Source organism: Rhinopithecus roxellana, chromosome 12 (genome assembly GCF_007565055.1).
Source record: "Rhinopithecus roxellana isolate Shanxi Qingling chromosome 12, ASM756505v1, whole genome shotgun sequence".
NCBI lineage: Eukaryota > Metazoa > Chordata > Mammalia > Primates > Cercopithecidae > Rhinopithecus > Rhinopithecus roxellana.
The window spans coordinates 59,809,695-59,835,091 of NC_044560.1; the positions used below are offsets into that span (position 1 = coordinate 59,809,695).

Below are 25,397 nucleotides of genomic sequence, written 5' to 3' on the forward strand. Positions count from 1 at the left end.
TTTCATGTCCCTACTTGTAATAATCTTGTGACTTTAGACATTTTCATTCACGGTCATTCAGAGGACCTGGTCTGGATTAAGGCTTTTAAAAAATATTACTTCAAATTTAACATAGTAATTACATGCCATGCCAAGGAGGATAAGGCTCAGTCCATCTTGTACCTCATGAGGCCCAAGAAAAGTAATTTAGGATGTTTGAAATCTGTAGCTAATCCCCAAGCACGGTTTTCACTGGTTGCTTCATATGTAGGAGTTACCTATTTATCTGTTTTTATTGTTGGCTGTTGTTGTTGACTTGTTCAATTTCTTTTTTTTTTCTTTCTTTCTTTCTTTTTTTTTTTTTGAGACGGAGTTTTGCTCTTGTCGCCCAGGCTGGAGTGCAATGGCATGGTCTCGGCTCACTGCAACCTCTGCCTCCTGGGTTCAAGTGATTCTCCTGCCTCAGCCTCCCAAGTAGCTGGAATTATAGGCACCTGCCACCACACTCAGCTAATTTCTGTATTTTTAGTAGAGACGGGGTTTTGCCATATTGGCCAGGCTGCTCTCGAACCCCTGACCCTCAGATGATCCACCCGCCTCGCCTCCCAAAGTGCTAGGATTACAGGCATGAGCCAACGTGCCCGGCCTTGTTTGATTTCTTTTATGGTCATATTTATGGTACTTGGGAAATACGGGAGATAACTAAAAAGGTAGGATGATGATTTGGTGTAAACAAATATAGTATTTTCTTTTTGAAAATATTAAAATGAGTTTTTAAAATGTAGCCTTTTGGGAGAAGAATAATTTCAAAATATATGGGAAATTTCATTTTAGCTAGTAAAAAAAGGACCCCCTTTTAATAGTAAATTGCATGTTCCATAGCTGCAATTAACTGCATTATTGACTGCTGCTTCTGAAATAACTTCTCAGCTCTATTTAAATGTTAATTTTTTTCTAAAACCTTTTAAAACATTTTTGGGAATTTTGTTGAAAAATTCTTCCTATATGATGTATTCTGAAATGAGAATTTCAACCAATGTTTTAATGAGTTTCTTTTTGCTTAAAAAAGTTTAATGATTTAAATAAATGTTTCTGAGCTGAAATTGTCTCTTAAGAGTTAATGGTATCTAGTATCAAATTTTCAACATGATATATTCTCACAGCTGCAGTCCTATTTTAGGAGGCTTCTTTAGACAATTATTTCAACCAAACCAACAAATAAGCAAGGTAGATCAATAATTCAAGACTCAACTCTGGAATCTCCCATTGTTGGATTGTCTTTTTATTATTATTAGAAATTATTTCATGTAGAGGGTTTAATTGGAGCCCAGTTTAGGTTTTTTTTTTTTTTTTTTTTTTTTGAGACAGAGTCTTACTCTGTCACCCAGGTTGGAGTGTAGTGGTGTGATCTCAGCTCACTGCAACCTTGCAACCTCTACCTCCCAGGTTCAAGTGATTGTTCTGCCTCAGCCTCCCAAGTAGCTGGGATTACAGGCATATGCCACCATACCCAGCTAATTTTTGTATTTTTAGTAGAGATGAGGTTTCGCCATGATGGCCAGACTGGTCTCGAACCTCAAGTGATCTGCCCGCATCAGCCTCCCAAAGTGCTGGGATTACAGGTGTGAGCCACCGCACCTGGCCCCCAGTTTACTTCCTAGGAATTTTTTTGAATAGAGAATAGAGAATACTAATGGTAGGTATATTGAGTCCTATTTGTTTTGACAGTGGTACAGACATTTAAAACTGTTTAATAGCTAAAGAATTTCCATTCTAAGTTATTTTAAAAAAGCTGTTTAGTTTTTCTTAGCCTCAAGAAGACCTTGCCTTTTAGCATAACATATATTCCTTAAAATATGAGGGAAAATGTTACTTAGAGAATATATGCTGTGAGATACTGTCATCTCTTCATACCTTTTTTTTTTTTTTGCGTCTGGCCTAATGGACATATTTATACATTATAAATATTGCTGATGCTGAAAACTTCTTATCTCTTGGCTCTTCAGATAAGGCTCATAGAAAGGGTATAATTTGGTGCTTAATAATGTGCCTGGGTTTAAATTTTATCATTTAGTTTTGGGATTTGGGGTAAGTTCCTGCTAATTTAATCTCTGTTTCTTCGTCTGTAAAATGTGGATTATTTATTTATTTCTTTATTTGAGAGAGAGAATCTCACTCTGTCTCCCAAGCTGGAGTGCAGTGGTACGATCTTGGCTCACTGCAACCTCCACCTCCTGGGTTAAAGTGATTCTTCTGCCTCAGCCTCCCAAGTACCTGGGATTACAGGCATGCGTCACCACACCTGGCTAATTTTTGTATTTTTAGTAGAGGCGGGGCTTCGCCATGCTGGCCAGGCTAGTCTGCAACTCCTGACCTCAAGTGATCCGCCTGCCTCGGCCTCCCAAAGTGCTGGGATTACAGGTGTGAGCCATTGCACCTGGCAAATTTTGAATAACACTACTTACTTTATGAGCTTTTGTAAGGATTAAATAAATCAAGTGAAAGCATTAGCACAGCACTGGCTGCATGTGAAATACCAAAACCAAAGCCTTGAGAGTTAATTCTAGAATTATAGAGTAGACATTTAAAAGTCTCCTCCACAAAGCAAAAAATGTCAAAAACAAAAATTTCAGAATAGTGAAAATGGATGAAAGACTTGCAAAAATTCAGAGAACACTGAATCAAGTAAAATCGCTGAATCTCCATAAGAGCAGTTTAGAAAAAACACTTCTAAATTTCATATGGAACCAAAAAAGAGCCTGCACAACCAAAGCAAGACTAAGCAAAAAGAATACTGGAGGCATCACACAACCTGATTTCAAACTATACTATAAGGCCACAGTCACCAAAACAGCGTGGTACTGGTATAAAAATAGGCACATAGACCAATGGAACAGAAGGCAGAACACATGATAAACCCAAATAGTTCAGCCAACTGATCTTTGACAAAACAAACAAAAACACAAAATGGGGAAAGGATACCCTTTTCAACAAACAGTGCTGGGATAATTGGCTAGCCACATGTAGGAGAATGAAACTGGATCCTCATCTCTCACCTTATACAAAAATCAACTCAAGATGGATTAAGGACTTAAACCTAAGACCTGAAACTACAAAAATTCTAGAAGATAACATTGGAAAAACCCTTCCAGACATTGGCTTAGGCAAGGATTTCATGACCAAGAACCCGAAAGCAAATGCAATAAAAACAAAGAAATAGCTAGGACCTAATTAAACAAAAGAGCTTTTGCATGGCAAAAGGAACAGTTGACAAAGTAAACAGACAACCCACAGAGTGGGAGAAAATTTTCACAATCTCTACATCTGACAAAGGACTAATATCTAGAATCTACAATGAACTCAAACAAATCAGAAAAAAACAATTCCATCAAAAAGTGGGCTAAGGACATGAACAGACAATTCTCAAAAGAAGATACACAAATGGCCAACAAACACATGAAAAAATGCTCAACATCACTAATGATCAGGGAAACGCAAATCACACCCACATTGCAATACCTACTTTACTCCTACAAGAATGGCCATAATCAAAAAATAAAAAAACAGTAGATGTTGGTGTGGATGTGGTGATCAGGGAGCACTTCTATACTGCTGGTGGGAATGCAAATTAGTACAGCCACTATGGAAAACAGTGTGGAGATTCCTTAAAGAACTAAAAGTAGAACTACCATTTGATCCAGCAATCCCACTACTGGGTATCTGCCTAGAGGAAAAGAAGTCATTATTCGAAAAAGGTACTTGCACATGCATGTTTATAGCAACACAGTTCACAATTGCAAAATTGTGAATCAAAATTGTAGAACCAACCCAAATGCCCATCAATCGACAAGTGGATAAAGAAACTGTGGTATGTATAGGTGAAGGAATACTATGCAGCCATAAAAAGGAATGAATTAACAGCATCTACAGTGACGGCGATGAGACTGGAGACTATTACTCTAAGTGAAGTAACTCAGGAATGGAAAACCGAACATCATCTGTTCTCACTGAGGCCGGGCGCGGTGGCTCAAGCCTGTAATCCCAGCACTTTGGGAGGCCGAGACGGGTGGATCACGAGGTCAGGAGATCAAGACCATCCTGGCGAACACGGTGAAACCCCGTCTCTACTAAAAACTACAAAAAACTAGCCGGGCGAGGTGGCCGGCGCCTGTAGTCCCAGCTACTCGGGAGGCTGAGCCAGGAGAATGGCGTGAACCTGGGAGGCGGAGCTTGCAATGAGCTGACATCCGGCCACTGCACTCCAGCCTGGGCGACAGAGCGAGACTCCGTCTCAAAAAAATAAAATAAAACATGTTCTCACTGATACGTGGGAGCTAAGCTATGAGGACGCAAAGGCAAAAGAATGATACAATGGACTTTGGGGAATGGTGGGAGGTTGGTGAGGGATAAAAGACTACAAATATGGTGCAGTAATGGTGCAGTATATACTGCTCAGGTGATAGGTGCACCAAAGCCTCACAAATCACCACTAAAGAACTTATGTAACCAAATACTACCTGTATCCCAATAACTTACGGAAAAATAAAATAAAATAAGAAATAATCCTGACACCTCCATATTCTAGGAAAAAAACTTCATCTCCAACTTTCACACTAACTGGTTGAATCTCTCCACTCTATAGAGCCTGATCCAACAGCAACAGCTATTACTGCTGCTTGCAATACTTTTCCTTGAGATTTTTCTGGAAGCATAATGCCTCCTGTGTGTGTGTGTGTGTGTGTGTGTGTGTGGGTTTTTTTGTTTTTGTCAGGTCACCCAGGCAGTAGTGCAGTGGTACAATCATGGCTCACTGCAGCCTTGACTTCCCAGGCTCAAGTGATCCTCCCACCCATTTTTAAATTTCATAGTGCTCGACCATAATGCCTCCTTTGGTTGTAGTTTCTACAGCACACCTTTCAACCAATACTTGGTCAGGGTGGAAGAAACTTCCAAATGCTTGTCCTGCCATGACTCCTGACACTACAGCATGTACTCTGCTCTCACACCCCAAAAATTTTTTTATTAAAAAGAAAGAGAGCAAATTAAAAATCCACAAAACTCACTTCTTTCTCTTTCCTGGGGAATAGTGTCAAAAGGATTGGTACCGATTATTCTTTGAATGTCTGGTAGAATTTTCCTGTGAATCCGTCTGGTCCTGCACGTTTTTTTATCAGTAATTTTAAAATTACCATTTCAGTCTTGCTTGTTATTGGTCTGATCAAGGTATCTAATTCTTAAGATTTAAGATAGGAAGGTTGTATTTTTCCAGGAATTTATCATCTCTTCTGGGTTTTCTAGTTCATGTGCATAAAGGTGTTCATAGTAACCTTGAGTGATCTTTTGTATTTCAGTGGTGTCAGTTTTAATATCTGTTTCTTTTCTTAGTGAGGTTATTGGGGTGTTCTCTCTTCTTTTCTTGGTTAATCTTGCTAAAGGTCTATCAATTTTATTTATGTTTTCAAAGGGCCAGCTTTTTGTTTCATGTATCTTTTGTATTGGTTTTTGGTTTCAATTTTATTTATAAAATTGAAAATTGGTTTATTTTAATAACTAATCTTGGTTATTTCCTTTCTTCTTCTGAGTTTGGGTTTGGTTTGTTCTTGTTTCTCTAGTTGCTTGAGGTATGATCTTAGGTTGTCTGTGCTCTTTCAGACTTTTTGATGTAGGCGTTTAGGCCTATGAACTTTCCTCTTAGCATCACCTTAGCTGTATTCTGGAGGTTTCGATACTTTGTGTCATTTTTGTCATTCGGTTGGAAGAATTTTTAAATTTCCATCGTGATTTTGTTTTTGACCCAGTGCTCATTCAGAAGCAGGTTATTTGATTTCTATGTATTTGCATGGTTTTGAAGGTCCCTTTTGGAGTTGATTTCCAGTTTTATTCCACTGTGGTCTGAGAGAGTGCTTGATATAATTTCAATTTTTAGTATCGAAATATCAGGTACTATTACATTCATTGTGCTCTTTGTTGCCTGTATACTTTGGTTTTTTTGTTTTTGCTTTGTAACTTGTATTTATTTATTTATTTATTTAGTCTTGGAGTTTCACCCTTGTTGCCCAGGCTGGTCTTGAACTCCTGACCTCAGGTGATCCGCCTGCTCCAGCCTCCCAAAGTGCTGGAAAGTGCTGGGATTACGGGCATGAGTCACCGCACCTGGCCCCCCCTAATTATTTTAATTAGAGGATGTGGTGGTGTGTACCTGTAGCCCCAGCTACTTGGGAGGCAGAGGCAGGAGGATCACTTGAGCCCAGGAGTTTGAGGCTGCAGAGTTATGGTAGTGCCACTACAGCTTGTGTGACAGAGCGAGATCCTGTCTCTTCCAAACAAAACGCTCTAGAAGTTTTCTAGGTTGTTGTGTTTTTTTTGTTTGTTTTTGTTTTTTTTGTTGTTTTTTTTTTTTTTTTTTTTTTTTTTTTTTTTTTGCTTAGCTGGCTACCCTGTGGTGTTTCCAATTGTTTTTTAATGAGCTGTCAGAAGATTGGAATTTCATTTGTAGAGTTATGGTAGCCAAAAGCACGACTGTCTTTCAGTTATGCAAAAGTTAATCAAAGCTACATACAAGGAAATATTTCTTAGAATAGCAACATTGAGCTTATTTTGTTGTTTTTGTACTAAGTTTTGCTTCATTATAATCATAAGTTATAATACTTGTAAGTACTCTATGGATGATAAAATTCTCCTCCTCTTTTTAAAAAATGCTTTTTCGGTTGTTCTTATTGGTGAACTATAAGATGTAGTATTGCTGATCAGACACGGTGGCTCACACCTGAATCCCAGCACTTCGGGAGGCTGAGGCAGGCGGATCGCTTGAGGCCAGTTTGAGACCAGCCTGGCCAACATGGCAAAACCCCATCTCTACTAAAATATAAAAACTAGATGGATGTGGTGGTGTGCACCTGTAATCCCAACTACTCTGGAGGCTGAGGCAGGAGAATCACTTGAACCTGGGAGGTGGAGGCTGCAGGGAGCCAAGATCCTGCCACTGTACTCCAGCCTGGGTGACAGAGTGAGACCCTGTCTCAAAAAAAAAGAGATATAATTTTGCTTTTCTGTACGTTCTGTGGATTTAAGTAATTGGATTCAGAATGAACTAGCTTGTTAAAAGTTTTACTCTTTTTAACAACTGAATTTTGAAATAAAATGAATTCAGATTTTATTAGCTATAAAATCCTATTGAATGGTTTTTATGGTTTAATCAAATTTATTGTATTGATGTTAGCAAAATCCTATTTTCTTTCTTTTATAGTTTATCTTCTTATATCAGTGTATTCTGCTTTTTGGTTTTCTGGATTTTTGTTTTGTTTTGTTGTTTTTGAGACAGGGTCTGGCTTTGCCAACGAGCCTGGAGTACAGTGATACAATCACAGCTCACTGCAACTTCAACCTCCTGTACTCAAGTGACCCCCACCTCAACCCCCTGGATAGCTAGGACCACAGGTGCTTGTCTCCACACCTGACTACTTTTTTTAAATTTTTGTAGAGACAGCGTCTTACCATGTTACCCAGACTGGTTTCAAACTCCTGGGTTCAAACGATCCTCCCAAAAAGTATTGCAATTACAGGCATGAGCCACTACACCTAGCACCTGTATTCTGTTCTAACCCACTGTGCTCTTAGCTTGCAGAACACAGAGAAGTACGGCATACCTACAGCCTGGAGTCCCTTTGTCACTGCCCATTTTACGAGGAAGCCATGCATTTAGTTGAAGAAGGAAAAATTTACTCCAGAGTACTGAGGTACCATTTCAGTTTTGTTTATGTTTATGAAGGATATTAAGGTGTTTGTGTCGTACTTATTAAAAATGTTTATGAGAATAGGAGAAAATATGTTTTTAGGTCCAAGTAAAGAAAAAATTGTTTTTACGTGTTCTGTCAGTATTGAAAAAACATGTTTTATATTAAGGTCCTGAGGTTAAGCCTTGTTTGAATCCAAATTTATAGTAGGCTTGATCTTGAATGTAGTTTAACAATTGTCTCCCCTGTTTATTACATAGAACTGAAATGTTGGAGTGCCTAGGAGACAGTGATTTTCTTGCCAAACTTCACTGTATTCGACAGGCTTTTCAGGTATTTTTTTTAACATTAAGTGACTTCACCCAGCCACTCATCCCCACCCTCATGCTGTAGAGTCCAGTGCAAATAAACAGGACAGCTCTTTGCTCTTGATTATCCCTATTCCTAATGACAAATATAAAGTCCACTAAACTTATTTTTCCTCCCCGCTACCTGCCTTCATTTGTTTCCATATTTCATTATCCTCTCCCACGACTTCCCAGGCCCACCACACTTTGTCAAAACAGGATATTTTGATACTTCAGGAGTGTAAAAATAGCTGCTTAAAATAAAAACCTTCTTTCTTATTATTAATTAGTATGTATTTGAGATTTGAGTCCATTATAAAATTGATTTTCTAAAAAGAAAGTAAAAATATATTTGTTTTCTTATATTTTGGGGCTATAGGAAATTTATTTGAGACTTTGTAATATTATGTTGAACAGAATTTAAATTCAAATTTAACTCCCTTTAATCTTTTGGCTATAGATAGTTTCAAGAGTTCTTTTTATTTTAGGAATTGAGGACTTTCTCTGTGAGCTGCCTGTTGAAATAGCACCACATGCGGTGCATTCACTGTTTTGGATGATTTGTGCTATTAAGTTGAATGTCCATTCACATTCATTATAGGTCTCTTTTTTCTTTGGGGATGAATATTTTTTCAGGTAATTCTTTCAGAGTCAGCCAACAGGATATTCCTCGCTGAGAGTGGAAGGAAAATTTTATCAGCTTTAATTGTGAAAGCACGAAAGGTAAACTTGTTCTGTTGGCAAGTTTTTACCATTTACAAAAGTTGTTTTTACCCTTTGAACTGAATGTTAAGACGTTACATTTTTGATAGAAGAAAAAGTTTTTGTGGATAGTTGCAAAGTTTCACATTTTAAGAATAAATAACCCAAAGGGCATTAAGTTATGCTTGGGTTGAACTAGCTATAAAGTCCACACTATTTCAACCAAGTTGTTTCTCATAAATTATTTCCATTTTGCCATAAAGTCTGTAAATGTCATGGTGAGAATTATCACTAGATCTGCTGCGATAGCCATCACTATTGTTATTACTAATGCCTCCTCTTTTATTCCCTCAATCCTGTTCAGGAAGAGGGTTACAGGAAATAGTGTAAGTCTCAGTACAATATAAATTGAACTGCCTCATCTTCATGTAGTAGAATGAGGCAGAAGCAATGACAAGAACTTCATTCAGACTGTAAGGAATCACCTTACTTTATGTAAGGTTTGTCCAGATGATGAGAAAACAAAACAGGCCTTCCCTGAGCCATCTGCACACCTAGCTTTCAGACTCAATCCCTTTGAACTTTAATTCTTTCATTTATATAATAGAATTACGTTTATATTACTTCATTTCAGAGGGTTTTTAGGATGATTAAATAAATTATAAATGGGAAAGCAACTTAAAGAATAAAGTGTTAAGAAGCATAAAGTGCTAAGTATATGTAAGATGATACTATTAATACGTGCGATTCCCAATGTAAGTCTTGTGTTGCTTTCTTGGCCTTCTCATGACAGATAAACTTAGTGATTTGAACTAGGGTTCCTCCAAAAGAAGCAGAACTGCAACAAAAACCTCACATAATGTCTGCTATAACCAGATTTTCGTTTTAAGGACTGACCAAAATAGGCATACATATTTGAGTAATAAATAGTTTGCTTGTGACATTTTACTGACATTCTTTATCTTGGCTTCTGCAAAATGTTGCAACAGCAAAGTAGTAAACCAGATAAATTTGGCATACCTTTAAAATGTATTTTAGTTCAGTTACCTAGTAGAATTAAGATCCACCAGACTTTCTTGAAGAGTAACTTTCTTTGTAGCTTGTTATAAAGTTGAGTTTAGGGTTAAAATGTGTTTTCTTCTTCAGAATCCAAAGAAGTTTGAAGATGTTTTTGATGAAATGATCTATTTTTTAGAGCAGACCGATCACTGGGATAGTACTGAAATGGAACTTGCTGCTAGAGGGGTAAGTTCAAGTTTTTTGTGATATTTATTTTTCTTAGTTATTTGAATGTAATTTTATATGAGTTGAAACTACTGTTTCATTGTCCTTGTTAAATACAGTAAAGCCAATTGTATGGTTGTGGGACATCTTTTTTTCTGACAGAGTCATCAACCACACTCCTTATACATTGGGGCAGTAGTTGTAAATTGTTTTCTGACAAGCCTTTTTTGCTGTTGTTGGCTCCTTGCTTCCTTCCCTCCTGTCCTCCTTCCCTTGTTCCCTCTCTCCCTTCTCCCCAAAAGTCATTGGCAGACCCCTAGCAGGGGAGGAATGGTGGCCTATGCAAGGACAGCTTTGGGTGGTACAACAGCAGCAGCTCAGTAGGGCTGGGGAACTGACTGTATACACAGGACTGAACAAATAAGTATACTGAGAAAAATCAGAGCCAGCTTCTCCCTGTGAGAGAAGGGAGGTATAAAAAGCTGGGATTGGAATTGGAGCTGTCAGTGTTAGTTCACGGTTTAGAATATATATGTAGATACAGATACAGAAATAAATATAGGTCCAGACGTGGTGGCTCACGCCTGTAATCCCAACACTTTGGGAGGCTGAGGCAGGCGGATCACCTGAGGTCAGGAGTTCAAGACCAACCTAGCCAACATGGCAAAACCTCGTGTCTACTGAAAATACAAAAATTAGCTGGGTGTAGTGGCTTACGCCTGTAATCCCAACTACTCGGGAGGCTAAGGAATGAGAATTGCTTGAACCTGGGAGGTGGAGGTGGCAGTGAGCCAAGATCATGCCGCTGTACTCCAGTCTGGGTGACAGAAAGAGACTTTGTCTCAAAAAATATATAGATATAGATATCGGCCAGGCATGGTGACTCACTCCTGTAATCCCAGCACTTTGGGAGGCTGAGGTGGGCGGATCGTGAGGTCAGGAGTTTAAGACTAGCCTGACCAACATGGTGAAACCTGTCTCTACTAAAAATACAAAAATTAGCCAGGCATTGGGTGCATGCCTGTAATCCCAGCCTGGGTGACAGAGCGAGACTCCATCTCAAAAAAGAAAAAGAAAAAGGAATGAATTTAGGGCTGGGCGCTGTGGCTCACACCTGTAATCCCAGCACTTTGGGAAGCCGAGGCAGGCAGATCACTTGAGGCCAGGAGTTTGAGATCAGCCAGGCCGACGTGGTGAAACCGTGTCTCCACTAAAAATACAAAAATTAGCCAGGCATGGTGGTGCATACCTGTAACCCCAGCTTCTCAGGAGGCTAAGGCAAGAGAATCACTTGAACCCAGGAGGTGGGAGCTGCAGTAAGCCAAGATCGTGCCAGTGCACTCCAGCCTGGGTGACGGGGCAAGACTCTGTCTCAGAAGCAAAAGAAAAAAAAAAAAGAATGAGTTTACAAGGAGCTGAAAGGCCTTCTAGGCAGAGAAAACAGTGAGTACAACAAATACATGAATAATCTTTCCTTTTCTAGTGTTCCCTTATTCAGGAAATGGAATCAGCATCCATTTACTTCTGCAGGCCAGCAACCTGAGACTCATCCTTCACCTCTCCCTGATCCTCACCCACTTTATCATATTCATCTCTAAGTTTGTCAGTTTTAACTCATAAATGTCTTTCAGTTTCTTCAACTTTCCTCTCTTCCTGTCACCCCTCTTGGCCTAAGTACCTGTTGTCTTTTCTCTAGGCTACGTCAGTCGTCTTTATATTTCCTGATTCCCTGCTCACTCCTTTCCTCCCTGCATTCATTCTTTCCCCTCTCTGTTTCATTCTCCACTTGTCTGCCAAAATGATACAGCACAATATACTTTTTCCTTTATTGTGCTTCACACAGTTCATAATTGGATATTTGCAGGATTATTTTGTTGCTGTTTTCCCCATTATACTCTAGGCATCTAATTTGCTTACTCTAGAAGTCTGAGCCCCTGGTACAGCATATAGTATGCAGAGTGTGTATGAATGAATGAAAGAGCAAGATGTTCATGATCTGGTGGGGAAGACAGGCACATATACCAGTAACTAAATAACAAGGTAGAATGAGCATCCTGGATGTTATAATAGAAGCATGAACAGAGGACTCCTGGAATAGAGGGGAGGAGAGATTATTTTCACTTGAGATCTAGAAAGGAGCAGCGATAATGTGAATCGGAATTTTTAGTGGTGAGCTTTCATATTTGTCTCTCCTTATATTTTTTATTTTTGAATAAGCTGATTTAAAAAAAAACCCTGCTGTTATAAAACCATAAAGCCCTGGCTCAGATTTTATTTCAGCTCTATGTAATAATAATTTTTGTTTTAACTCATAATTTAATGCAGGTGAAAAATCTAAATTTTTATGATGTTGTTCTGGATTTTATATTAATGGATTCCTTTGAAGATTTGGAAAACCCACCCACATCCATACAGAATGTAGTAAATAATCGATGGCTAAACTCATCCTTCAAAGAAACAGTAAGTGGTGGTTTACTTTTCTCAGCCTTTTAAGTTTGATTAAAAAGTGTGGCACATATACACCTTGGAATACTATGCAGCCATAAAAAAGGATGAGTTAATGTCCTTTGTAGGGACATGAATGCAGCTGGAAACCATCATTCTCAGCAAATTATCACAAGAACAGAAAACCAAACACCGCATGTTCTCACTCATAGGTGGACACTGAACAATGAGATCACTTGGACACAGGAAGGGGAACATCACACACCAGGGCCTGTTGAGGGATGGGGGAAGAGGGGAGGGATAGCATTAGGAGATATACCTAATGTAAATGATGAGTTAATGGGTGCAGCACACCAACATGGCACATGTATACATATGTAACAGACTTGCACGTTGTACACATGTGCCCTAGAACATAAAGTATAAAAAAAAAAAAAGAAAAAAGAAAGGGGTCAGCCAGGCGTGGTGGCTCACGCCTGTAATCTCAGCACTTTGGGAGGCTGAGGCAGGTGGATAATTTGAGGTCAGGAGTTTCCAATATGGTGAAACGCTGTCTCTTCTAAAAATACAAAAATTAGCTGGGCATGGTGGTGGGCACCTGTAATCCCAGCTACTCGGGAGGCTGAGGTGTGATAATAGCTTGAACCCAAGAGGCAGAGGTTGCAGTAAGCCGAGATCGTGCCACTGCACTCCAGCCTGGACAGCAAGAGTGTAGCTCTATCTCAAAAAAAAAAAAGTCCAAACTGGATAGATTGATAAGATTTACATATACATCTGTCTGTGAAATAATGTATGGAAGCTGAGCTCATCCTTTGATATTCAGCTCAGGCATATACGGTGTAACATCTTCAGATGAAATTCTCTTTTCAGCGTCTGTTGTTTTTTGTTCTCAGACCTGTTTGACATTGGTTTTTGTTGGGCTTTAAGTGTGCACCTGAGAGCAAAGTAGTGTGGATATGTTTTATGATGCAATTTGGATACCTTTAAAAAAATGTTCCAGTTGGCAATTTCACAATTATTTTGGAACTTACTGATATTAAACTTACAAGCATTTTAAATAAATTCATTTTTCCTCAATTAATATGTTTTAATAATAAAAGCTACATGTTTTCCATTTCTGTAACTGATTTGGTAAAGTGAGCTTGAGCAAAGCTGGGTCATGCCAGAGTAGGGTCAGATTTTTCTTTTTTTTTTTTTTCCTTCCTGGTATCACCTCCAAGGGTCAGATTTCTTCAGGATCCACTGGGTGCTTTTGTTCTGTCGCGGTCATATTTCCTAGTTCTTTATTTGGATCAAACTGTTAGCTCTATTCACAAATATTCCAATAGTACTATTCTTGAAAAAAAATTACTTCAGACCAGGTGCAGTGGCTCATGCCTGTAATCCCAGCACTTTGGAAGGCCTAAGTGAGTGGATTACTTGAGCTCAGGAGTTTGAGACCAGCCTGGGCAACATGGTGACACCTCGTCTCTAGAAAAAAAAAATACAAAAATTTGCCAGGTGCAGTGGTGCGTGCCTGTAGTTTCAGTTACTCAGGAGGCTGAGGTGGGAGGTTCACTTGAGCCTTGGAGGCGGAGGTCGCAGTGAACCAAGATCACTCCTTTGCACTTCAGCCTAGGCGATGGGAGTGAAACCCTGTGTCCAAAAAAAAAAAAAAAAAAGAATATTATATTACACATAGAGTATTTATTTGTGTATGTGAATTCTATATACACATATTTTCACTTTTTTCCCTTAAGGAACAGAACTTTAAAACTCTGAAAATTGAATCTTCTTTGTTCCAGAGTACAGTCTTTTTCCTTTAGTGGCTTTGTGTTTAATTTTTTGAATATTATTTTACTTTTTTTTTTTTTTTTTGTCCTCACAACCTTCAACTTTGCTCATGATTTAAAAATTTAAATAATGAAGTACCTTTGCATTAATGTTTTCAAACAATGTGAGGACCCTGACTAGTTTTTTTTGTTTGTTTGTTTGTTTGGAGACAAAAGTCTCGCTCTGTCGCCAGGCTAGAGTGCAGTGGCGCGATCTCTGCTTACTTCAGCCTCCGCCTCCCGGGTTCAAGCAATTCTCCTGCCTCAGCCTCCCGAGTGTCTTGATCTACAGGCATGCGCTACCATGCCCAGCTAATTTTGTTTTGCATTTTTAGTAGAGATGGGGTTTCACCATCTTGGCCAGGATGGTCTCCATCTCTTGACCTTGTGATCTGCCCACCTCAGCCTCCCAAAGTGCTGGGATTACAGGTGTGAGCCACTGTGCCCGGCCGACTAGTTCTTATTAGTAATGAATGTATTGAACGTTTTAGACCCATAAACTTTGAACTTTTTTTTTTTTTTTTTTTTTGAGACATAGTCTTGCTCTGTCGCCCAGGCTGGTGTGCATGGCGCGATCTCGGCTCACTGCAAGCTCCGCCTCCTGGGTTCACGCCATTCTCCTGCCTCAGCTTCCCGAGTAGCTGGGACTACAGGCACCCTCCAACGCGCCCGGCTAATTTTTTGTATTTTTAGTAGAGACGGGGTTTCACCGTGTTAGCCAGGATGGCCTCCATCTCCTGACCTCGTGATCCACCTGCCTCAGCCTCCCAAAGTGCTGGGATTACAAGTGTGAGCCACTGCACCAGGCTGAACTTCTAATAAAAATGGAAATGTTGGCCAGGCGCGGTGGCTCAAGCCTGTAATCCCAGCACTTTGGGAGGCCGAGACGGGCGGATCACGAGGTCAGGAGACCGAGACCATCCTGGCTAACACGGTGAAACCCCGTCTCTACTAAAAAAAAAAAATACAAAAAGGTAGCCGGGCGAGGTGGCGGGCGTCTGTAGTCCCAGCTACTCGGGAGGCTGAGGCAGGAGAATAGCGTAAACCTGGGAGGCGGAGCTTGCAGTGAGCTGAGATCTGGCCACTGCACTCCAGCCCGGGCGACAGAGCGAGACTCCGTCTCAAAAAAAAAAATGGAAATGTTTATATAGCTGTATATGAATTTTTCTTTTCTCTGCATGTATTTAGGCTGTGGCTTCAAGTTGTTGGTCGGTGCTGAAACAGAAAAGACAACAGATGAAGGTAAAATTCATTAAGACCTGAATTCCTTTGTTAAATCATTTAAGGATTCTGTCAAAGAAGCTTCTGAGTCACTTCTCTGGTGGGAATTGGCAGCTGTAGGAGGGGTAGGAGGGACTGTCCCTCAGGCTAGATGAGTGACTTACTGGTGGTGGGTTGGCTTCTTTTTTGAAGGCCTTCTTTCTCATCCTTAATATTTGATGTAGTTTCATATAGCAAGTATTGAGGCGTGCGTGGTATTTCAGCTAACTGGGAGAGGGGTTTAGAGTTGGAAACAGCTCTGATAAGTTTTAGGTTTTTATTTTTTCTCTTAATGATATTATTGTTATTATTTTTTAAGACAGTCTGTCTCTGTCACCCTGGCTAGAGTGCAGTGGTGTGATCCTGGCTCACTGCAACCTTCGCCTTTCAAGTGATTCTCCTGCCTCAGCCTCCCGAGTAGCTGGGACTATAGGCGCCCGCCACCCCACCCAGCTAATTTTTGTATTTTTAGTAGAGACAGGGTTTCACCATGTTGGCCAGGCTGGTCTCAAACTTCTGACCTCAAGTGATCTGCCTGCCTCAGCCTCCCAAAGTGCTGGGATTACAGGCGTGAGCCACTGCACCTGGCCAGTATTTTTTACAGTTCTTTAATATAGTGGATTCCACTTAATTTAATCCAATTAAGAAATAAAGATTTGATTCTAATAGCTGCTTTATTCAATTTGGAGCCCCTACAAATAAAAAGTCTTCGAGTTTATATCCTGCCTCCATGCCTCACACCCTGTAACCTGTCTTACCTGCTAAGCATTGTTTTTCTCATACACTCCTAGGAGTAAAGGGCAAGGACTCTCAAGTGAGACTATTGGGTTCAAATGCCACATACTAGCTATGTGACCTTAGGCAAGTTGCTTACCCTTGCTATGCCTCAGTTTCCTCATCTCTAAGAATAGTAATAGTATCTACCTCATAGTGTTTTGTTTTGTTTTAGAGATAGGGTCTTGCTCTGTCATTCAGGCTGGAGTGCAGTGGCATGATCATAGCTCACTGCAGCCTCTAACTCCTGGGCTTAAGCAATCTTCCTGCCTCATCCTCCCTGAGTTGCTAGGACTACAGGTGCACAGCACCATGCCTGGCTGATTTTTTATTTTTTTGTACAGACGGGGTCTTGCTATGTTGCCCAGGCTGGCCTCAAACTCCTGGCCTCAAGTGATCTTCCAGTCTCGGCCTCCCAAAGTGTTGGGATTACAGGCGTGAGCCACTGTGCCTAGCTGTCATAGGGTTTTTGAAGATTCAATATGAAGTGCTTAGAACAGTGCTTGGCATAGTGCAGTAAGCAAGTATTGACTATTACGACATTATTATTTGCCCAAGGATATACAGTATTTTATCACATCCATATTTTCCAATCTTATAACTTTGAGACAGTATTGCCAGTTGCAGTGATTTTAAAGTATGGTCCTCACAGCATCTTCAGAATGTACTGTTAGAAATGATTCTGGAGCCCCTATATTTGGATAATTCTTATTTAAAATGATTCCAGAGACCCATATTTTAAGCAGGTTTCCTTAATGATGATGATGAACTCTAACGTTAGGACTAGGAACAGACTTGTAGATGTGGGTTTGATTCTCACACTAACTAGCATGATTACAGTAAGTTACTGACCATCAGCTGACCCTCAGTTTTCCCATGTGCAAAACGGTGTTAATGCCTACTTAATAGGACTGTGGTAAGGATGAAAGCAATATCAACCAGCTTAATTTAAACGTTAAACATTTAAAGAGTTTAGTAAGTGGTAGTTATAATAATAATGATAATATTATTAACATGTCTAACTTTATTTTTCTACTTCTTAGAATAAATATTGTACTTTTTTTTCTTTTTGAGACAGAGTCACTCTGTCGCCCAGGCTGGAGTGCAATGGCACGATCTCAGCTTGCTACAACCTCCACCTTCCAGGTTCAAGTGATTCTTCTGCCTCAGCCCCTCAAGTAGCTGGGATTACAGGCGCCCGCCACCATGCCTGGTTAATTTGTATATTTTTGGTAGAGACGGTGTTTCATCATGTTGGCCAGGCAAGTCTCAAACTCCCGACCTCAAGTCATCCACCTGCCTTGGCCTCCCAAAGTGCTGGGATTTCAGGCCTGAGCCAGTGTGCCCGACCTAAGTCTACTTTCTATATCCATAGATACCTATATGTCTCACCTCTTGGGAACTATTTCCTATACCTGAAATGCCACATTCCCTCTGTACTTAAATAAATCTTACCCATCATTGAGCTCAGCTCACATAATTCCTTGCTGAAGTTTATCTAGTCTGCTTCAGCCCACACTAAGTTCCCACTTCTCTGACCTCATAATACACTTCAAGTCTGTATGGTATTTAGAACTTTACTATATGTAGAACATACTTTTTGGCCCTCACTAACTAGCTGTGTGTGAATTAGGGCAGTTTATTTAACCCCTCTCCAATATCACTTTTCACATGTTTAAAATGATGTTAACATGACATACTTTTGAAGGAATGTCTTAGTAAATTAAATAGAAACTAGCACATTTTCTAGAATATAATGGGTACTCATTAAATGGTAACTGCTGCTATCTTACATTTTAAAAATGAGGTTTAGGCCCAGCACAGTGGCTCTTGCATGTAATCCTAGCACTTTGGGAGGCCAGAGTGGGTGGATCACCTGAGGTCAGAGTTCGAGACCAGCCTGGCCAACATGGTGAAACCCCGTCTCTACTAAAAATACAAAAATTAGCTGGGCATGGTGGTGCACACTTGTAATCCCAGCTACTCGGGAGGCTGAGGGAGGAGAATTGCTTGAACCTGGGAGGCAGAGGTTGCAGTGAGCCAAGATGGTGCCACTGCACACCAGCCTGGGTGACAGAGTGAGACTCTATCTCAGAAAAAAAAAAGAAAAGGAAATGAGGTTTAGAAGATTGTCTTGGAGACTGTAAAATAGAAAATAACCCCCCCAGGAGACAGAATCTGAAGGTGTAGTTTTCTCTAGTCAGTGCTGTATAACAAATCCCACAGTGTGCTATTTAACAAGGGAAATTCAAAAAGTTATTATAAATATAAACTTAGAGTTTCCTAAAACACAGCTATATGAAGTAATACTTCACAGGAAGAGGCAACTACACAATTAAATACTTAAATGATATAGGGCTCCTTAATTAAAAGTTAGGATTCTAGTAAGTGGCTTAATCATTTTACTAGTTTTTTTTTTTTTTTTTGTCAGTTAATATAATTAAGTGATTGAGTTGGGCTTTTAATAGCTAAAACTATGATAGTCTTATCATAAAACTTATACAACTAAGGAACACTGTAGCATTCTTGTTGTTGCCTGGTTGCAAAGCTGATATGATTGCCTTTTTTTTTTTTGAGACAGAGTCTTACTTTGTCACCCAGGCTGGAGTACAGTGGCATTATCTTGGCTCACTGCACCCTCCAACTCCTGGGCTCAAATGATCCTTCCACCTCAGCCTCCTGAGTAGCTGGGACTATAGGTACACACCACCACGCACGCCTGGCTAACTTTTGTATTTTTTGCAAAGACAAGATTTCACCATGTTGTCCAGGCTGGTCTCGACCTCCTAGGGTCAAGTGATCCACCTGCCTTGGCCTCCCAAAAGTGTTGGGATTATAGGCATGAGCCACCATGCCTGGCTGGATGGCTTTTTTATGAAGCATTTTTATGAGGTAAAAACAACTTTTAAGGGTCGGATATGGCAGCTCATGCCTGTAATCCCAGCACTTTGGGAGGCCAAGTAGGGAGGATTGCTTGAGCCCAGGAGTTCAAGACCAGCCTGAGCAACATAGTGAGACCTGTTTCTACTAAAAATAGAAAAAATTAGCCAGGAGGGGTGGCATGCACGTGTAGTTCCAGCTACCTGGGATTTTGAGGTGGGAGGATCGCTCAAGCTTGGGAAGTTGAGGCTGCAGTGAGCCATGACTGCACCAGTGCGCTTCACCCTGGGCTACAGAGTGAGACCCTGTCTCAAAAAAACAAACAACAAATAAAGAAATGTGTCTCAGCACATATTAAACTATTGACTAGGATATGAAAACTATAAGCTAGTTTATATAAAACATTCTATGACTCTAAAGGTTACTTGTAACCTTATCAACTTTCTTAATAGCATGGCTGATGATTGACTCTTGGTTTGCCCTCAAAAACAGTAGTCATGAGCCTTGCACTGTACTGTGCACCTGTAGTCCCCACTGCTCAGGAAGCTAAAGCGGGGATTGCTTGGGGCCAGGAGTTGGAGGTGTTGCTAGACTCTGGTCTAAAAAGCAAATTTTCTTAAACTCCCACCGGTCATATAATGAATAGCAACTTCAGTTTCTGTACTAGAGAAAGCGAATAACAAGAAGGTAGAAATAACTTGATTCTCCTTTACTTCCCAACAGATCCCAGATGGATTTTTTGCCCATTTTTATGCCATTTGTGAACACATCAGTCCTGTCCTAGCCTGGGGCTTTTTGGGTCCTAGAAATTCTCTCTATGATTTATGTTGCTTTTTTAAGGTATGTTCAGTCATTGAGTCGTTTCTCTTTTTTAAAAAATCAAAAAGGAGATACGGTTTTATTCTGTTTTGTTTTGCTTTTGTAGAACAACAACTGTTATTTAAGAGTAAAGTTATAAAAGTCACCTAAATTCACCATTTAAATGCCAGTATTAAATATTTTTGGCATTTTATAATACCACTATTATTATAATGGACCAGTATTTTATAGATTTGGTGCTTTATTGTGGAGTAGGCTCAGCGTATCCATTCACCTTATCAATTCCCTAATGCAAGGGATACCCAAGCTTGAGCAACATAGTGAGACCTGTTTCTTTTTTTTTTTTTTTTTTTGAGACGGAGTCTCGCTCTGTTGCCCAGGCTGGAGTGCTGTGGCCAATCTCGGCTCACTGCAAGCTCCGCCTCCCGGGTTCCCGCCATTCTCCTGCCTCAGCCTCCCGAGTAGCTGGGGCTACAGGCGCCCGCCACGTCGCCCGGCTAGTTTTTTGTATTTTTTAGTAGAGACGGGGTTTCACCGTGTTAGCCAGGATGGTCTCGATCTCCTGACCTCGTGATCTGCCCGTCTCGGCCTTCCAAAGTGCTGGGATTACAGGCTTGAGCCACCACGCCCGGCCAGTGAGACCTGTTTCTACTAAAAATAGAAAAAATTAGCCAGGAGGGGTGGCATGCATGTGTGGTTCCAGCTACCTGGGATTTTGAGGTGGGAGGATCGCTCAAGCTTGGGAAGGTGAGGCTGCAGTGAGCCATGACTATATGAATTTGAAAGTCTGGATGTTTTACTGTACCATTCTTTTTTTAAAATTATGTTTATGTGCTGTCAAGGTAATATTTTTATAAATGGTTTAGGAAATGTTTATTTTACTCTCATTCAGAACACGTTGTTTTTTGTAGTTTACTTGACCACCCAAATAGGTATGTGTTTTAGGGTTTGGGAATTAAGTCTGTCATCAGTGAGCATTCTGACTTGAGGCAAATCATTCTTTGATGTTCCTTTTCTTTATCTATAAAATGAGGGGACCAACAGATTGATTGCTAATGACGCTTTCAGATATAAAATCTAGTGAATCAGCCGGGCGCGGTGGCTCACGCCTGTAATCCCAGCACTTTGGGAGGCCGAGACGGGCGGATCACAAGGTCAGGAGATGGAGACCATCCTGGCTAACACGGTGAAACCCCGTCTCTACTAAAAATACAAAAAATTAGCCGGGCGTGGTGGCCGGTGCCTGTAGTCCCAGCTACTCGGGAAGCTGAGGCAGGAGAATGGCGTGAACCCGGGAGGCGGAGCTTGCAGTGAGCCGAGATCGCGCCACTGCACTCCAGCCTGGACAGAGCGAGACCCGTCTCAAAAAAAAAAAAAAAAAATCTAGTGAATCAGTGAAGTGTGTCTTCTTAGTACTTCTTAATAACGTTTGGAAGATACGTTATTAAGAAAGAAGACAAATTAAATATTCCTGTTTTTCACTCTTTGAAATTACTTTTTTTCTATTATGGTGACATAACAGCTGAGACTTAATACTTATTAGTAGGCAGTTTGCTTACAGTGAGTTTCAGTGTATATAATAACTTACTGAAATGAAATATCCTTCAGGATCTACCACTGATTTGAGACCTGAAATGTTCTTTGTTTTTCATGTGCCTTAAGGGTTTTTCTTGTACAAAAAAGCACATTTAAAATTATAATGTATTATTTTATTATTATTTATTTAAAACTATTACTAGAATAGTTTATTTTTCTGTCTAGAGTAGAGGTAATGCTCAAAGGTCACATTGAAGGGAAAGGACTAGAACCCCTTACATTTAAACAGTGCTTTAGAGTTTACAGGCACTTCTTACAGATTATCTTTTTTAAATGTTTCCCCACCTCTTCATGGTATCACATAGGTTATCTTTTTTGATCATCATGTCATCCCTGATTAGTAAGTAGGATGGGTGGTATTAGCCCTATTTCACAGAAAAAGAAAATGAGCCCCAAAAAAGGAAAGGTTAAATCACTTGTGCAAGGTCCCTTTTCTAATGAGATATGAAACTAGCACTGGAAGTCAGGTCTTCTGATTCCTGATTCAATGCTCATTATAATATTAGAAGCTTTTTCAATGTAACAGAACTTTGGTCTAATAAATGCCAATTTGTTTTATGTTCATTTTCCAGAATCAAGTTCTTTTATTTCTCAAAGACATTTTTGACTTTGAAAAGGTGCGCTATTCAAGTACAGAGACTTTAGCTGAAGACCTCATGCAGTTACTCATTCGCCGCACTGAGCTTTTAATGGCCTATCTTGAAGCAGATGCCCTGAGGCATACAAGTAGTTGTCTAAGTAGTCATGGTCATGTTATGTCCACTGGACTACTGGAAGCCAAAGTACAATAAGTACCATAAGAATCATGCAATTTGAGTGTGCTATGAAATATTTTAAGGTAACTATTGATTTTGTAACATATATTACAGAATCAACAGAATTGGTGCATGTGGATTCAGGAGGAAAAAAAATCTAGTAAAAAATAAGCAACTGTACTGTATTTATACAGAAGTTCTGTCACTGAATTCCTGTGTAGTGTAGTCATAGTGGCTTTTTGCACTTACTAGGTAATAATCAAAGTTGTGAAATGTATCCTTTACAGAAATACTGCTTTGAATTGAAGCCAATATTTGGGAGTTAATTGGTTTGTCTTCTTGAAGCTGTCATTCTCAAAAGCTCTGTTTTTATGTTTTGCACCTTTAAAATGTACACTTTAGCCAAGATCTTTGTGGCCCACACATGCAAGAATATATTACTCCTAGTGTCAGTATATTTTAACTTTGCCTAGAAACATTTTTAATTATAAAGTTATTCATTTGTTTAATCAAGTCTAGGCAGTAATGATGTTTAACATGTACTGCATACATTATTGCTTGTGCATTTGCTTATGTATTTGAATCAAAGAAATTGTAATCACTGAATATTGTTATAGAATATTTAAATGGGCCACTTGTAGTGGCTCATGCCTGTAATACTTCGGGAGGCTGAGGCAGGAGGGTAGTTTGAGGCTAGGAGGTTGAGACTAGCCTGGACAACATGAGGAGATGCATGTCTCTACAAAAAAATAAAAATAAATTAGCTGGTATCAAGCAGAGTTCCATGGAAATATTAAAATTTAAAAATAAAAATAAAAATAGGCCGGGCTTGGTGGTTCATGCCTGTAATCCTAGCACTTTGGGAGGCCAAGGCGGGTGAATCACCTGAGGTCAGGTGTTCGAGACCAGCCTCACCAATATGGTGAAACCCTGTCTCTACTAAAAATACAAAAATTAGCCAGATGTGGTGGCGGGCGCCTGTAGTCCCAGCTACTAGGGGGGCTGAGACAGGAGTATTGCTTGAACCCAGAAAGTGGAGGTTGCAGTGAGCCGAGATCTCACTACTGCACTCCAGCCTGGGCAACAAAGTAAGACTCCATCTGAAAAAATAAATAATTTAATTAAATTAGTTGGGTGTGGTGGCATGTGTCTGTGGTCCCAGCTACTTGGGAGGCCGAGGTGAGAGGATCACTTGAGTCCAGAAGGTCAAGGCTGTCATGAGCCATGATTGCACCACTGCACTCTAGTCTGGGTGACAGCAAGACCCTATCTCAAAAGTGAATAAATAAAACAAATAAAACATTTAAATGAATTGACACAGAAATTTACAATTTATAAATTAATATTAACTGTAGTTTCCAAAATATGTTACTGTTGGTCCTGTAAGTTACAAAGAGACTGAAGAACTTTCTTTTTATACATTAGAGCATTTTTCCCTGGAATGAATATTGATTAAAAAGATAGCATTTATTAATTAATAAAGACAATTTAAAATTTAGTGTTATTTGAAGACTGTCAACATCTGAAGGTATGAAACTTGGTACAGTAAAATAATTTCTCCTTTCTCCTACAAAACTTCCTTTTAGTTATTCCCACAGAAAACTCAGCCCAGTGGGAATTTGTCATATTATGCCCATGTTTTTAAAATATTCGTATTTTGAATCTTACTGATGTTTTAAAGAGGGGTTTTTTCCTCCCTTGAATGTAAAACAAAAATATTTTTAATCATGTGGAAGTATATATTTCATGTTCATTATGATAAATCTACAAACAAATGAATTGTTTTTATGGGTGGGGTTCTTCTATAAGAGTATATTAAATGCTTTCAGAGTTGTATTAATTTTATTTCTAAATAATATACCACTTACTTGGAGTGGCTAACTCAGTATGTAAGTAGATTAGATTTGTTGATTTTGCCTCTAAAACGGGCTTTATTCATTTTAGGAGTGAGTTGCACAAAAGGATCTAAAATGCATTGTTTTTCTTCTTTTAAGAGACGGGGTCTTGCTCTATTGCCCCAGCTGGAGTGCAGTGTGCTATCATACATAGCTCACTGCAGTCTCCAACTCCTCATACTAGATGCATGTGCCACCATGTCTTACTCCTAAAACGCATTTTTAAAAAGCGAATTTTTAGATGAAAGTGCCTAGTTTCTGATTAATAAATAGAAGATGAAAAGTCGGGGGAAAAAGCATAATCTTTTAAGATTTGTAAATTTGTGTATGTGCCACATTTATGTAAATTAACTACAAAATATGGAATTCAGGATCATGCTGTTTTGCATGTACTTTATAGGTTATATAGCATGAAACATACAAATTACCACTGTTCTGTAGTATATAGCTCCTTGACTTTTCTTACATAGATGCTTAATTTAACAATTACCTATTTATAATTCTTATTATTGATGGAAATATGATTAGAAGTACCAAAACTAAAAATTCCATTATATACTGTTTACTTTTTATTTAATATTACATGTTTTTACCTTGTTGTGCTATCTTTGGTCTTGAATGATACACACACATATGTGTGCGTGCACATGCATTTCATTACCATGTAGACAAGACAGTTATTGCTTATATACACTCACCCATTTGAGGGCTAAGTGTTTTAAGTTGTGGTTTTATAAGCAAAGCTGTAAGTAAATGTAATTTATTTTAGAAAGATATTATTTGACACCAGTTTTGAAGAATTGCACTATTTGATAATGCTGCTACTACATGAGATAACTCTGGGGAATTAATTTTATGAGATAAGATGAATGGCTTTCTAGAAGGTGTTGCTTTTTATTTTGTTTTGTTTTTCTTTTTCTTTTTTACATTTCATCTTAGAAAAAGTTGCTTATATTCAGCAGGCTGGTTTGTCAAATTCAGTGTTTGAGTTTGTTTCTGGTCATTTCAGCAGCTGCTACTTTTAGCAAGATGTGGCCTTTCACAAAAGAGGTAAGAGTGACCAAATAGAAGTTTAGGACAGTAAGTATAGAAAAACCTCTCTATTGTAAGAGAAGAAACTTGAACTTTTTTTTTTTTTTTTTTGAGACGGAGTCTCGCTCTGTCGCCCAGGCTGGGG

At 39.4% G+C, this 25,397-nt stretch overlaps 1 protein-coding gene across 5 annotated transcripts in view; it reads left to right on the forward strand.

Moving 5' to 3' along the window:
- MIGA1 (mitoguardin 1) overlaps positions 1-23,147 on the forward strand; it is a 96,060-nt gene extending 72,913 nt beyond the window's left edge. For 3 of the 5 annotated variants that reach the window (XM_010380665.2, XM_030913216.1, XM_030913217.1), the window contains exons 9-16: positions 7,597-7,715; positions 7,973-8,045; positions 8,696-8,782; positions 9,908-10,006; positions 12,311-12,445; positions 15,430-15,483; positions 19,879-19,995; positions 22,143-23,147. In XM_010380665.2, the coding sequence (XP_010378967.1) occupies positions 7,597-7,715; positions 7,973-8,045; positions 8,696-8,782; positions 9,908-10,006; positions 12,311-12,445; positions 15,430-15,483; positions 19,879-19,995; positions 22,143-22,361 (903 nt within the window). In that variant the 3' untranslated portion in view covers positions 22,362-23,147. The remainder of the gene's footprint in view (positions 1-7,596; positions 7,716-7,972; positions 8,046-8,695; positions 8,783-9,907; positions 10,007-12,310; positions 12,446-15,429; positions 15,484-19,878; positions 19,996-22,142) is intronic. The other 2 variants (XM_030913219.1, XM_030913218.1) reach the window with 2 other exon arrangements.
- The last annotated feature ends 2,250 nt before the right edge of the window (positions 23,148-25,397 follow it).